Consider the following 14,304-nt stretch of genomic DNA (forward strand, 5'->3'; position numbering starts at 1 on the left):
AAATTTCATGCAAGTGCAAATCTGTGGTTTCAAAGTGGGTCCCTGTCTCCCCAAGCAATAGCATGAAGTTAGCTGGATAAAAATTAGATGGAAAACCTTGATCACACCCAAACATGAATTTAAAAAGGGACTGTTTGTAAGAATCAAAAATGCTTGTTAACAGCGACACCTGTGGCCGTTAAGTCAACGAAAGTCAGCGTCGGGCTCGCTCTAATAGACATGAACGAGCATCGCTGAAAACAGTGAGGCAACACACATCAACTAAAACCACAATACCACTATATTTCACCTGCTTGGCAGTAATGTTAGCTGACCAGACGAAGGTCTCTCCATGAATCACTGCTGATCCTAGTGTTGGCTTTTCCTGCTTCAGCCTCCCGACCGCGGTCGGAGGGAACAGGGAAGACACTGGCACCCGGTCGGCGACGATAACGTTTCTCGCTGCGGAGCCCCGTCTCTTCACAAGACACGGAAGCCTCTGTTGGTCTGGAGGAGCTGCAGCATTTATTTCTGCACAAATGTCCACTGTACATTCACTAGATATTCTCAAAGCTAAACTAACTCTTCTGCAGTGTGTAGTGTGCGTGCATGCACGTGAGGTGGAGCGAGCTGAGTGAAAACAAGCAGGCAGGCAGGCAGAGGAGCAGAGTACAGCAAAGACTCTGGCCCTGGAGACCAAAGCTACGCTCTCCCCCGCGTCCTCCGACCGCGGCCAACACTGTTCTGCAAGACGGGCTTCACTAGGTATAATTTTGGTACTTCCGTGTAGTTTGTGTTGGAGTCTTGTCTAAACAGCGTAGCCACACGCGAGCGCGCATGGGACACCGACCCGGATTGATTTATACGTGTAAGAAGTTACAAACAGTCCCTTTAAACAAAAAAAAGGGTACAAGTGTGGATTTTACAGTAGTATCTTGCTTTGTGAGACAGGCTCCTGGCTGGCAGTGTATGAGACTAATTCAAATCACCATTTACAAAAGCATTGACCCACTAAGTATACAAAGATTTAAAAAAAACAAAGGAGAAGTTAGTTTGTTGGAGTTTAATTCGTTTCAGGCGCTGGCATTGACACATTTAACAGAAAATTGTTGCCTGTCTGTCTTTCTACTTAACAAATCATGTGGTCATCAAGTCATCATTTCTCCAAAATACAGTGATGGGACAACATGGTCTCAGGTTACAACCTACTCAGATAATGGTCATGAAAGGATTCAAATGTTGCCTGCACTGAGGCTAAAAAATTGGGGAACCAAAATCTATCATCAACAAGGGCACTCCAGGGTCAGACATGAAGAGAGTTAGAGCTAATTACTACTTCAGATGCTTTAGAAAAGGGCACATGCATGGGTCCCTTTCCTGCTGGTGCTTGGCAGTAATGCAATTGTCAAACAAGGAATAATAAAAAAAAAAAGAAAAGTCAGCTGGAAATTTCACAGTATTAAAGTTTTAAATTCGAAATGCATTATCTTTTGTGACATTGTGCAGAAGTCAAGAAGTCCAATGCTGTAATATATTCAAGACAGCTGGTCAGCATATTTACAATTTGTCATAAGACAAATGCATTTCTTACAAATACGGGAAAACTGCAAATCCTTTCAGACTGTAACTGTGCTTTCAAAACAAACAAATAAGGAATTGTTTGGGTGCCATTTTACCTATAATACACACTTTGAACGAGAACCTGGGCAAAGTAGAGGTTTGACGTTAGACTAAGGCACTTTGGAGGGAAGAATGGACACAGAATCTACATTAAAAAATGGCTGAATAAGTTGGCCGGTTTCATCATGTCAACTAAGGCCACTCATCCTTTCATGTTAATTACTGATAACCTCAAGGCCTGAGAAAATGCTGCCTGGTGCTATGGCTTTAAAGAGATCAACGGAATTTCACAATTAAATACTGACTTATTGTCCTTATGGGATCTGTGCTTTGACAAAATGCACTACAGTGTCATCTTTAAATATCTTATTTCTGCAGTAAACACTTCAATATAAAAAAAGTAGAGAGGTTCACTATCAGCAACACCGTTTCAGGTGCTCTACTGGAGCACCATAGCAGCCCTTTTTTAAACATCGCTCAGAGCAAAGTGGTCATTTTGGTTTCTGAAGCCTTCTCTATTCTTACTTTTGTAATTCTTTGTCAACTCTTCCAACTTTGGTTCCCTTTTGAAGGATGTTAATTTGGTTTAACGATGGATATGTGTACAGTCAATACTTTATTTTACCACTGCATCCCCAAATGTCAGCAATAAAGTTGCTGGGTAAAATGTTTTAGAACCAACCTGGAATGACGGCCAAAGCTACAAAAATAACTACACTCAGTGGCCACATTATTAGGTACACCTGCTCATTAATGAACAACTAGTCGATGTGTAAGCGCATGCAGACATGGACCAAATGTCAGAATAGAGAAGAGCTGTGATCTAAGGGAATTTAACTGTGGAATGATTGTTGGTGCTAATCTCCTGGGATTTTCACTAAAGTCTATTGGGTTTACAGGCAAAAAGAAATAAAAAAAAATATCCCATGAGTGGCAGCTGTGACAGCCAAAGTGCCTTGTTAATGAGAGAGGTCAGAGGAGAATGGCCAGACTGGTTCAAGCTGACAGGAAGGCAACAGTAACAAATAACCATGTGTTACAGCAGAGCTACGCAGACAAAGAAAACAGAGGCTAGAGGAGACGGGCTCACCAACACTGCACAGCAGATGATTGGAAAAAATGTCACCTGGCCCAGATGGTAGAGTCAGAATTTGGTGTAAACAATATGAAAACAACATTTCAGGCTGGTGGCAGTGGCGTAATGACTTTAAGAATATCTTTTTGTTACAATTCTGGCCATTTAATACTAACTGGGCCAGAGCCTAGTTGAGTACTGACCATGTGCATCCCTTTATGGCCACAGTCTACCAATCTTCTAATGGCTATTTCTTTGCAGGACACATCATCTCAAACATGACAATGAGTCTCCTCCATCAGTCACCAGATCTGCATGAGGCTATCATGTCCACATGAACCAGTCTCAGGAATGTTTCCAGCACCTTGTTGCAATGACGAATTCAGGCTATCAATTCAGGTGCATCAAATAAAAGTAACCACTGAGTGTAGGTTGTTTAAAAAAAAAAAAGCGTGTTTCCTTTAAAGCATCTGCTCAAAAGGCATGTCAGCAGGATGTGCACACTGCCATATGTAGTTGATCTGCACAGCAAGGATGTGAACTGGGCTCTATCCTCTAAGTCTACCTTTGGTTTCACATTTTCTTTCTTACAGCAAAATCAATGAAAGTCAATGATGACAATGTCCCATCTATTGTCAAGAGTGACTGAGTTCAATGACAGACTTAAGCAATAGCCAAAATCACATGCACAATGACCATCTCTGGCAGTGTGGTTGAAAGTTCAACTGATTGAAGTGGTAATGGAAAGATACCAGTTTACCAACATATGCACAAGACAGAACTGGAGATTGCTGTAAACTCAAACTGGAAATGAAAAGAAATCTAAAAATAGACCATTTTGGTGGCAAAATGGGGAACAGAAATCATCACTTGGAATTTTGTGTGATGCGAAGCCAATATTGTGTGATGAATGCCAGGCGCCGTGTTTCTCCTGAAAAGAAAAAAAACAAGGGCGAGTTAGGATTTCGGAAAACAACCATGTGAATGAGTTACTGCTTAAGTAAACCTGCAGAGTAGACAGCTGGCCGTGTGTGCTGATCAGCTCTGTGCAAATCTATGTTGACTGTTTTTGTGCAGCTTGAGGACAACAGCCCTTAACCCTTCACCTTTAAATCCTGTAAAACTTCAGTTAATCTTCTTGATGAAAGAGGATATTATCCATTAGCAAGGTTGCCCTCCTTCACGCTAGAGTACTCAGATGTTTCGAGTGTTATGAATACACTATGTACTCATTTAATGTCCACCAAAATGCTCATTCATATCAGGGTTACTATAGTAAACTAAAAGTAAAATAAGCAGGGAAAAATATTTTTAGTAAACTGAAACTAAATAAAAACTACATCTTTTAATAAAACTAAAAATGAATGTAAATTCATTTTAGTTTTAGAGCTATAATATATCACTTCTGAAAAAAAAAAAGGACAGCATGAATTTCCATCAACTCGCAAATCGCATGATTAAATCGCAAATTTTATCTGTTCAAACTGTACCTTAAAAAAGGGAGATTTGTCAAGTATTTAATACTAATGTGATTTTCATAAAGTATAAAGGGGAGACTCGTGGGTACCCATAGAACCCATTTTCATTCACATATGTGGAGGTCAGAGGTCAAGGGACCCCTTTGAAAACAGCCATGACAGTTTTTCCTCATCAATTTTTTAAGTTTGGAGCGTTATTTATCCTCTTTCACAACCAGCTAGTATGACATGGTTGGTACTAATGGATTCTTCAGGTTTTCTAGTTTCATATGCCAGTATCTTCACTCTAGCTTTAAAACAACCTCTGAAAGATTGATTGCATTAAAGAAATTAGTGTTCGTGAATTTGGCTTAATGCGTTAACTTTGACAGCCCTAATAAAAAACTAATTGAAAATTCAAAACTATTATAACCTTGTTTCATATACACAAAAACTCAATTTGAACCAGAATGGGGAAATTAATAGTTTCTCTCTGAATGCATCTTCACTATTATTCACCTATTTTAACCAGTCAATCCCTGGACTTGCAACATATAACTGGCCAGTCAAGTAAAAAAACAAAACTAGCCCCTTCTTCATTAGCCACAGATGAGGCAGCTTTATATCTTCTTAACTCCAGCCACACACAGCGCTGGCCATCAACCCTAAACACTTTTTGGTGTCAGACGGACTTAAAAATGCAGCTGAAATGTGACCTGTGTAGACTAAATGTTAAGAGCAGATAAACCCCTATTGTAGCTGACTAGTGCCCAACAATAACTGGGTTTATGAAAACATATAATCTTAAAAAAGGTTTGTTTTCAGTCATGGCTGGTTTGGAGCTGTTTAAAGAACTGACCATTCACTCAGATTGCTCCCAATTCCTTGTGTTTGACTCCGCCGTCGTCGTCGTCGTCATCATCGGCATCTGGGTCAACAGAGTGAAACTCTGCCACATACAGACTCTTATCGATGCAGCTGGGGATGGGCTTAATGTCAGTGACAAGTTGATCCTCAATGTTCTTCAGGTTGTAGCGGTCTTCTGAAGTTATCAGATTGATGGCCAGACCCAGGTGACCGAAACGCCCTGCCAGAGAAGAGACATAGTTTAGCTATGATGCATCATTAGCAATAGTGTCATGAAGCCAAGCAGGGTGTGCCGGATTTTGAAAGAGTTAGCTGTAAACAAAAACCTGTTATTCATCTTACCTGATCTGCCAATGCGATGCAGGTAGGTCTCTGCGTTTTTGGGGAAGTCAAAGTTGATGACCACATTCACTGCCTGGATGTCAATTCCCCGAGTGAATAGGTCTACAAGAAAATATGTACATTAGTCAACCTGCAAATTTCCAATTTATATTTTAAAATGCAGAACTGTTTTTACCCACCTGTGCAGACCAGGTTTCTGCACAGTCCATTCCTGAAGTCGTGGAACACACGGTTCCTGTATTCCTGCATCATCTTTGCATGAATGTAGAAGCACGAATAACCCAGTTGGGTGATTTTCTTGGCCAGAAGCTCAACCCTCTGGGTTGAGTTACAGAAGATGATAGACTGGTTGATCTGAAGCTGTAACAGAAATATATAGATTTATGATTATTGATGACTGAAGGAATAACCTCCCAGTTTTCTTTATGCTCCCCGTCTCCAGTATCCTATGGGTCCACCTAAGCTACGGTTTATTCTAGGGGGCCAAACTGCAGCTTCTTGGTTCTTTGCCTGTATATATGCAGCTCTTGTTTTCTTATCCCGTTGTCTTTATTTAATTTTGAATTAAAAATAATTAATATTGTATGCAAACAGTCTCTTTAATTACTGGAGCAAAATTGCACACTTCAGAGGACAGATCACAAACCTTATAACTAAACAAAAGTTTCCATGATATTTTGGAAGTAGGAGTTAGCAATATGGGTAAAGTCCTCCATCACAATATATGTAATTCTATATTAAAAATGTATCAATATACATATTAGGGATGCACCGATCTGACTTTTTCAGTCTCGTTACAGATAGCAATATCTGGGCTTTGGGTATCGACCGATAACGAGTACCGATCCAATACCAGTGATTAATTAATAAGCTGTATGTCTCACTGTGTGGAAGTGACTAAGTGATCATTCTTTTATGTGTAAGGAAACATCAGGCTTGACTTTGATATTGCTTTCCTAACAAATAAACACAGATATAAATGTACTGAGCTGTTATCTATTAGTAAAATGATTGTGCATCAACAACTTGGTAAAAATCTAGAAAATGAACAGTGTAAACCTGTTTAATGCAGCAACAAACAACATAAACATAGAATTTAATTGAATAGATCGGTGCAATTGTCACCGATAACCCAATCCAGCTATTTGAGTCAGTCTCAGCCTGATATCTGATCCACTATCGGAACATCCTTAAAGGCAGGGTTGACGATGTTATCCAGTATACACTATTTGTTATGAAATGGTCTTTACACCCCGACAGCGAGCCATTACTTGTGAGCTCTGAAAAAGGACCGGAAAAGAGCCGTCATCTGTAAACCTGTAAAAACATCTACTAATCACTGCCTCACGGTCCGCTTGGAAAGAACCAATCAGATGCCTCCCTGCTCGTACTCTACCCTTGGCATGCACCAGCCTGAACTCAAAGCAGTTTTTTATCTTGGTATCGAGTTACTCTCTTAAAACTTTTTTTAGACTCTTAGTAGCCAACTGGTAAGCGCTGAACACTCACCCTAGAAAAGAGTGTGTTGAGACAGTGGACCTTTTGTCTCTCAGTCACATAGGCGTAGTACTGGGTGATGCCCTTCAAGGTCAGTTCCTCCATCAGGTTGATCTCATAAGGCTTCTTCAGGTGCTTGCTCTGGAGAAAGACAGTCACAGTGCATTCATGAAACAAGATTTTAAATTTTTACCACTTCAGACAACCGATTTGCTGTTTTGAGTTCTCACCATGAATTTCTGCACAGTGACGGGGAAAGTGGCAGAGTAAAGCAGGACCTGACGATCCTTTGGCATGAAGCTGATTATATCTTCAATCAGGACCACGAAGTCCTGGGACAGCAGCTTATCTGCCTGAAAAAAAACAATATTTAAAGAAAGCCTGTTTATAAAACACAGTCAACAATATTGAAAAGTGAATTCAGAAATTAAAGAGCCAAACCTACCTCATCCATCACAATCAGCTGGGCCTTATCCATTTTTGCCACACCCTTCTTGATCAGGTCTAGTATCCTGCCTGGTGTAGCAATCACTACATGCACTATGAGGAGGGGAGGAGGCAGAAACAGCACATCACAACAAGTTCCACTGTAACAGCTGCAAAAAGGGCATCACTAAACTAAGGTCAACGCAAGTGTTTGCACTGTGGACATACCTTTGGTAAAAATAAATAAATAAATAAAAACTAGCACAAAAAAAATTATTCAAAGAAAAAATACAAGCTTAAAAACAATCATCTTTTAAACAGAAATGTTCAAAAACAAGAGCATGGGTTTCTATTGATCTAATTTGCAAATGAGTCATAACTTCAGAATGACGAGAAAACATTTTCATTATCATGAATATTAACGGCACGACGAGTACCTGTCTCATCAAGCCGCATGATGTCATCCCTCAGGTTGGTGCCACCTGTGGTAGCCATGACCTTGACCCCTCCTAGGTGTTTGCTGAGCTGAATGCTGATCTGGCTCATCTGCAGGGCCAACTCTCTTGTTGGCACCATTACTATGGCTGGATTGAGACAGAAATGGGAAGGGCTGATGAAATGCCAGGGTTGGTGAGACGCATGGAGAAAATTAAATAATGTGATGTTTACCAAAAAAAAAAAAAAAAAAAACATATATACATGTATGCGTATATACAGTGTATATATATATATATATATATATTCAGACCAAACACCGTGCTCACCAACAGTAGAAATAAATACTTCTAGGGTAGAAAAGTGCAGTGACCATGGACTTGTCAATATGCTCCAGATTGTGGACACAAAAAAAATTAAAAAAAAAATCTGTCTCAAATATTCTTTAGTCTTGCTAAACCAGATGTGATTCTGTTACTTCTTAAGGGTTAAACATCTGCATCTCAACAGCTGAAATGATTTGTGGAAATGCTTTCCTTCAAATCGTGCTTCACTTTAAATCTTTGATACTTGTTTTTAAGCATATTACAAAATATTTAGTCTATCATTTCATAATACCACCCTCAAAGTCGATGTCTTCATAGATTTGTATCGGTCACACTGTACCTGTTTCAAAATTAAGTGGCGGCAGCAGACACTCACCCTGTATGTGATCCTTCTTCAGGTCTATCCTCTCCAGGAGAGGGATGAGGTAGGCTCCACTTTTTCCTGTGCCATTCTTGGCCCGAGCCAAAATATCTCTGCCTGACAGAGCGATGGGGATGCTTTCCTCCTTTTGGCAGACAGTCAAGTCCAATCAGTACAATGGGCAAGGTTCATTGGACATGACAAGGCAAACAATCATGAATAATAACATGCAAAAGACTTTCCTATTCCCTGACCAGAACTCACATTAACCTAATATTTACCGTCACTGACTGAATTTTTTTAACATGACGGAAAAATCTGAAGGCCGTCCGTCATTTTGACTGTGACTAATAAGGGTAACAGAGTGGTGCCGGTGCAGAAGCGCATGGTCCATGATTTTCTCCTGGCGAAGCGAGTGCTTGCAGGATCAGGAAATTCCCTGAGAGAGAGTCTGGTAATTCCAGTCTCCAGTGTGGCAGCACAGTGTGGGTTCGGCCTTCAGAACAAAATTAAAACGACCATGAGAAGTCTTCTGTCCAAGGCAAGGACGCAAAAACTAATGACAATCGCCTCTACAGCAATCTCCCTTGGTGAGTTTGATTATGCACAAGCGAGCACCAAGCTAAATTCCACATTGAACAGGAGGAATTTCAGGCCAGGCTACAATTATTGTGAATTGTTCATATTTTAATTGTAATTGTCTAACTATTGCATTGTTCATATTTGCCTGTTCAGGCACAACGGTAGCAGTGATTTTAGTGGCATCAATTGTCATTCATCTGTGTGTTGACATGAAAAGAGACCACACGGTCGGTGTCTGTTCAGCCCTAATGGCTTGGTCCTAGCCACTTTGATTGTTTCTCATTTTAGAGCAATGGCTGTGTATGAACACTGGATTTTTTTTTCAGCGCACACAGAAGGAACAGCAAACGGACAAAGAGGAGATGTTTACTGAATTTGTTTATTTTAGAATACCTTTAAATAAGCCTATGTCGTATCATTAAAAAATGAGGGATACTAATAAATGACAGAGTTTTTACGATCCTGTCTGTCAAAATGACGGACAACGAGAAAATCGAACGTGATCACTGTTCCTTACCCTTTTGAATCCATGATAGGGCTGCAACGTCACACCACAATATAATAGTACATACTACTGGGAAGAGCATCTATGACTGCAATTATATCTCAATCTAAAATTGTGCAATCTGTTAAGTTATAGTGGAGAAAAGGAGGCAAAATCAGTTTTTTATGAGACCACACCCCTTAAGACCATAAAAGTTAGGAGAGGTTTGTAGAAGTATGAGTAATGGTATCCTGCGGCTGGCTAGAAGGGGCTTCAAGACAGGCCCAAAATGATCCTCCGTTGGCATGCACATACAAGAATACGAGGTCAGGGGTTAGCATGGTTAAATGTCTTCGTCAGAGACAAGGATGTCTAACGAAGATGCCTGAAGACAATACCCAAATCTTTTTGGTAAGTGAAATCTGTAACCTTCTTAAATTTGAAACATGAACTGAAGTAATAAAGCACTTTTCTGGGTTTTACTGAATACAGTTAATTTTATATATCTGATTTAAGAGAGAGCCCTGTGAGTACATTTTAAGGCAGCCTCAAGGGGGTCTAGAAAAAAGTATAAATCAAGCTCACTTTAGATAAACAAGAGGGCCGTACGTTATAATATCTTTATTTACCTGGACAGGGGACGGTTTCTCCCATCCCATTTCAAAGATTCCCATTAACAGCTCCCGCTTTAGGCAGTAGTCTTCAAATTCATTTCCCTTAGTTGATGTCACATCCTGGGAGAACAGAGCAGAAACATATGACATTACTGTTTAATAGGATTCAGAGGTGGTTGATGTAATGTTTGCATTGAAAGCAAACACACATTCAGTGCGTCTAAAACATTTCAAATTCCACAGAAAATGTGGGAAGTGTCTCAGAGTTATGAACAGCAAATCTGAATAATAATGTCTGCTAATACTAATGTTACTTTACCGAAGTTCTCATCCTGGTGTCTCTTGGAGGAAGCTCCAGGCACTTCTTCCAGTCATCACCAAACCTAATTGTAAGAATTTGCATTGTTATGTCTAAATAAATAACAAAATAACAAACACACACAGACAAAGGAGGGCTCTGGAATATAGAGCCCAAAAACTATTTTTCCATGTATATTATTCAGAGACTGGGATGCTGGCCGGGAAAATAATTATTTATTTTCCTTCACATGTAATGGAATGTTCTAGCCATGTCCAATAAAGTGCACAATAGCAAAAAAAATAGAGCTGGAACAATTAATAGATTAGTCAATCTCATCAGTCTACTTAATTAATCTACAACAGTTTTGATAATCGATTAGAGTTAAAAAAAAAAAAAAAAGCGAAAGAAAAAAAGACATAAGACATCTGAGGACATTGTGTTGGGCTTTTAGAAACACTGATCAATATTTTTCACCATTTTCTGACATTTCATAGACCAAACAACTAAATCGATAAATCGAAAAAACTATCAACAGATTAATCGACAATGAAAATAATCGTTAGTTGCAGCCCTAAAAAAATTACAGTCTTAGAGATTCTCATCTTCTTTTAGTGTTGTTAAAACAGGTTTGTCGACAACTTTATTGTGCCAGACATACCTATTAAAAGCTTTGTTCTCTGGGAAGGAATTGGAATCATATTTTGTGAATTGTATCCAGTGTAAGTAGTCAAGCTACAGGAGTAATTAACGGATACAAAAACTAACATTTCGTTCAATGCAGAAATGAGAGAATAAATGGAACTGGATCTTACTTGATGCCCCCACTGCTTTGAGGAATGCTGGTCCTTTTCTGGAGGGCATTCGGCTGCTGGGCAGGCGCAAGGAGTCCCGCCTGTCCTCTGAGCTGCCCATTTGCTGGTTTGTTCAATCCAAGCATTGGTGCTGGGTTTGCTGTTCTTGCAGTAGCCATGAGTCCAACACATTAACTGGGAATTTTCCTCAGTGTGTTATATTTGCCTCTTCTTCACCAATGTTTTGCTTAATGCACCCGTGTGTAAAAAAAAAAAAAAACCTAAAAGCTGAAAAAATAAAAATATCTTTTCTCTTTCTTTTTTAAAGAATGTATTGTGTACACAATCTGACGTTCAGACCTCTTGAAAAGAAGAGGTCTGCGTATGAATTCTGTCTATTTACAAGACAACTCTCCAAAAAAGGGAGAAATTAACATTCATATGAATAAATAAATCAAATATGTGACCAAAACATAAACTCTTTTTTTTTTCAAAATTGTTTGTCAGAGTACTCCTATCCTTGCTGTAATGATGATCCAAAATTTTCCTTATGTGTTTTTTTTCGAGTATCTTGGCTTTTAAATCCAAGTGCTATGTTTTATACATTCAAAATGGCCAGTAGTAAAATATGATCTGCTTGGTCACGTCTCGGACTATTCTTATGATTTGTTCCTTTGATATCAAAAAAGTCTTCAAACGTCTTTTGCTGGGGCTCAGAAAAAGTCACTCCAGCAAGTTTGTCTTGAACATGGACAGTTCACTTTAAATGTCTGTGATTATCTTGTCCCGGTTTTCCTTTACTTCTGCAGCAAAAGTTGAGATGACAGTCTGCAAAGTGCTTTGGGAATTGCCGATTAACAAAAAACATCCAGGTAACCTGCCAGGTAATAAGAAAACAAACAATGGTGGGTGGGTATTGTAGAGCATTACTAAAAAGGGAGAAAAATGAATTACTGCACATTCAACAATGAGTAATAAGGTTAGACTGAAGCACTCTTTTGCACACCAGTCAATCCTAAAACTAAGACGTTAACTGATGCAAAACAAACTTCAGACCTGTCTGACACAGTTTTATCGTAATCGAAACTAACGCGTGTGTGCCTTATCAGTTTCTATTTTTGATAAACTGGTGCACACAAACAATGCCACGTTTTAGCAAAAAAACAACAACAGCGAAAGTTACACCTCAAAACTATTTTTTTAAGATTAAATTTAACTGGAGTCAATATCACAATTTTTTACATTAAAATGTCAATTAATAACTGAAGCAGTGTGGCTTTGTTGTGATGCTATGAGCTTAGCTAACGTAGTAACAGTTGAAAATCTACTGACGAGACCAAGTTATGTTGAAAGGTAGCAAACTTTTAACCTTATTGGACAAAATACAAAGTAAAGCCAACCAGCAGTGTGTTATCTTCTTTCATGAACACGTCGTGGTCAGCAAAGTTAGTTTGAAAGAAGTAAATTAGCACCGCCTGTAAGCAGCATTAAAACTCAACAATAAAGTATAATCCAAACTAACGCTACTAAACATCAGTAACATACATTTCCAATGCGTGTGCCTTATCAGCTGCTATCTTTGAAGAAGTGAAGCACACAAACAATGCCACGTTTTAGCAAACAACAAGTTACACCTCAAAACTAGTTTTTTTAAGATTAACGTTAGCTGGTAAAATTTAATCCACGTAACTTTAATAAAACTGTGGAGTCAACATCATAATTTCTGACACGAAATGGCAATTAATAAAGGCACCAGTGCGGCTTTGTTGTGATGCTATGAGCTAAGCTAACGTAGTAACACTTGAAAATCAAGTTATGTTGAAAGTTCATTTGGACTTTTAACCTTATAGGGACAAAATACAAATTAAAGCCGTGTGTTATCTTCTTTAACGAACACGTCGTGGTCAGTGTGGATAGCAAAGTTAGCTTGATAGATAGTTAATTAGCAGCGCCTGGAAAGCAGCATTAAAACTTTATAGCATAGCAACGTGGCTTTAACCGTCCAGCGAGCTAGCATGCTAACTGCTAACGCTAAATCTGTGTTACCGTTTATAAGACAGGACAAACAGTATCTCGACCTTTTTTACATCGTGAAATAATACACATAAAGCAACTTAGTCTCCACCTGTTGCTTTTACACACTTTTTATTCTTCAACCTGAGCACACGGCTAACGTTAGCTTAGCTTAGCTTAGCTTAGCTTAGCTTAGCTTAGCTTTAGCATACACACGGTGAATCTTTGAGATAATGACTCTTTTAGTCGGAGGAACTACCTTCACTTTGCTTTATCCAACCCAAAGTCTTCTTCCCCGTTGTGGCTGTTGCTTTAACGTTTCGTCGACCGGGTAATTGAGTTCGCTGTTTGTTGAAATCCACCAGAGTTTTCACTCTTTTGTCTTCTTGAGGAATATCGACAATTCAACATGGCCGCGCTGCCGTTTTTGGGCTGGTTGTTTGCTCCAGAAGACCTCGAATAGACCAATCAGAGAGCAGCTCCCTCTGACCAATCACAGAGGACCTCTCTCTGACCAATCACAGAAGACCTCCTTCTGACCAATCACAGAGCACCTCCCTCTGACAAATCACAAAGCACCTCCTTCTGACCAATCACAGAGCACCTCCCTCTGACCAATCACAAAGCACCTCCTTCTGACCAATCACAGAGGCAAGGCAAGGCAGCTTTATTTTGTAGAGCACATTTCAGCAACAGGGCAATTCAAAGTGGTATACATAAACATTCAAGAACGTTAAGACATAATTAAAACAGTTATAAAAACATTAAAGATTAGAAAATAGAAACAAACTAAAATGTATTTATTTATTTATATTTATTTTTGTACACTTGTTTTTTTTGAGTGCCCTCTGGGTAATGTCATGGGTGGGGGATGGATGGGATATCTATCAGTCCAAACATGTTTGTGCAATGAATTGTCAGAGTTGTATTAACAAAATTGTTTTCATATCAAACCTGGCAAGTAAGGCAAGGCAAGGCGGCTTTATTTGTATAGCACATTTCAGCAACAGGGCAATTCAAAGTGCTTTACATTTAACATTCAAGAAACATTGCAACAAAGTGCAAAAGAACATTGAGACATAATTAAAACAGTTATAAAAACATTAAAGATTAGAAAACAAAAACAAGCTAAAA

The 14,304-nt window shown here is 39.1% G+C and overlaps 1 protein-coding gene across 1 annotated transcript; it reads right to left on the minus strand.

Annotated features, from left to right (window-relative positions):
* Positions 1-1,027: 1,027 nt before the first annotated feature.
* ddx61 (DEAD (Asp-Glu-Ala-Asp) box helicase 61) lies at positions 1,028-13,614 on the minus strand. Its single transcript, XM_037786021.1, has 13 exons — positions 13,430-13,614; positions 11,179-12,034; positions 10,385-10,448; positions 10,081-10,185; positions 8,401-8,530; positions 7,701-7,847; positions 7,283-7,377; positions 7,068-7,190; positions 6,850-6,978; positions 5,520-5,700; positions 5,341-5,442; positions 4,991-5,218; positions 1,028-3,605 (listed from the first exon to the last, which is right to left on the minus strand). The coding sequence occupies exons 2-12, from the start codon at positions 11,334-11,336 to the stop codon at positions 4,998-5,000; spliced, it is 1,455 nt and encodes a 484-aa protein (XP_037641949.1). The 5' UTR covers positions 11,337-12,034; positions 13,430-13,614; the 3' UTR covers positions 1,028-3,605; positions 4,991-4,997.
* Between the last annotated feature and the right edge of the window lie 690 nt (positions 13,615-14,304).

This window comes from Sebastes umbrosus, chromosome 11 (genome assembly GCF_015220745.1).
Source record: "Sebastes umbrosus isolate fSebUmb1 chromosome 11, fSebUmb1.pri, whole genome shotgun sequence".
NCBI classification, from domain to species: Eukaryota; Metazoa; Chordata; class Actinopteri; order Perciformes; family Sebastidae; genus Sebastes; species Sebastes umbrosus.

Coding starts and splice junctions, on each gene's coding strand:
- ddx61 (XM_037786021.1), bottom strand. CDS start 11,336: ATGGCTACTGCAAGAACAGCAAACCCAGCACCAATGCTTGGATTGAAC. Junction 8,531..10,080: donor AGAAACCGTCCCCTGTCCAG/GTAAATAAAGAT, acceptor GTCTGCCAAAAG/GAGGAAAGCATCCCCATCGC. Junction 7,848..8,400: donor GAAGAAGGATCACATACAGG/GTGAGTGTCTGC, acceptor GTCTCAATCCAG/CCATAGTAATGGTGCCAACA.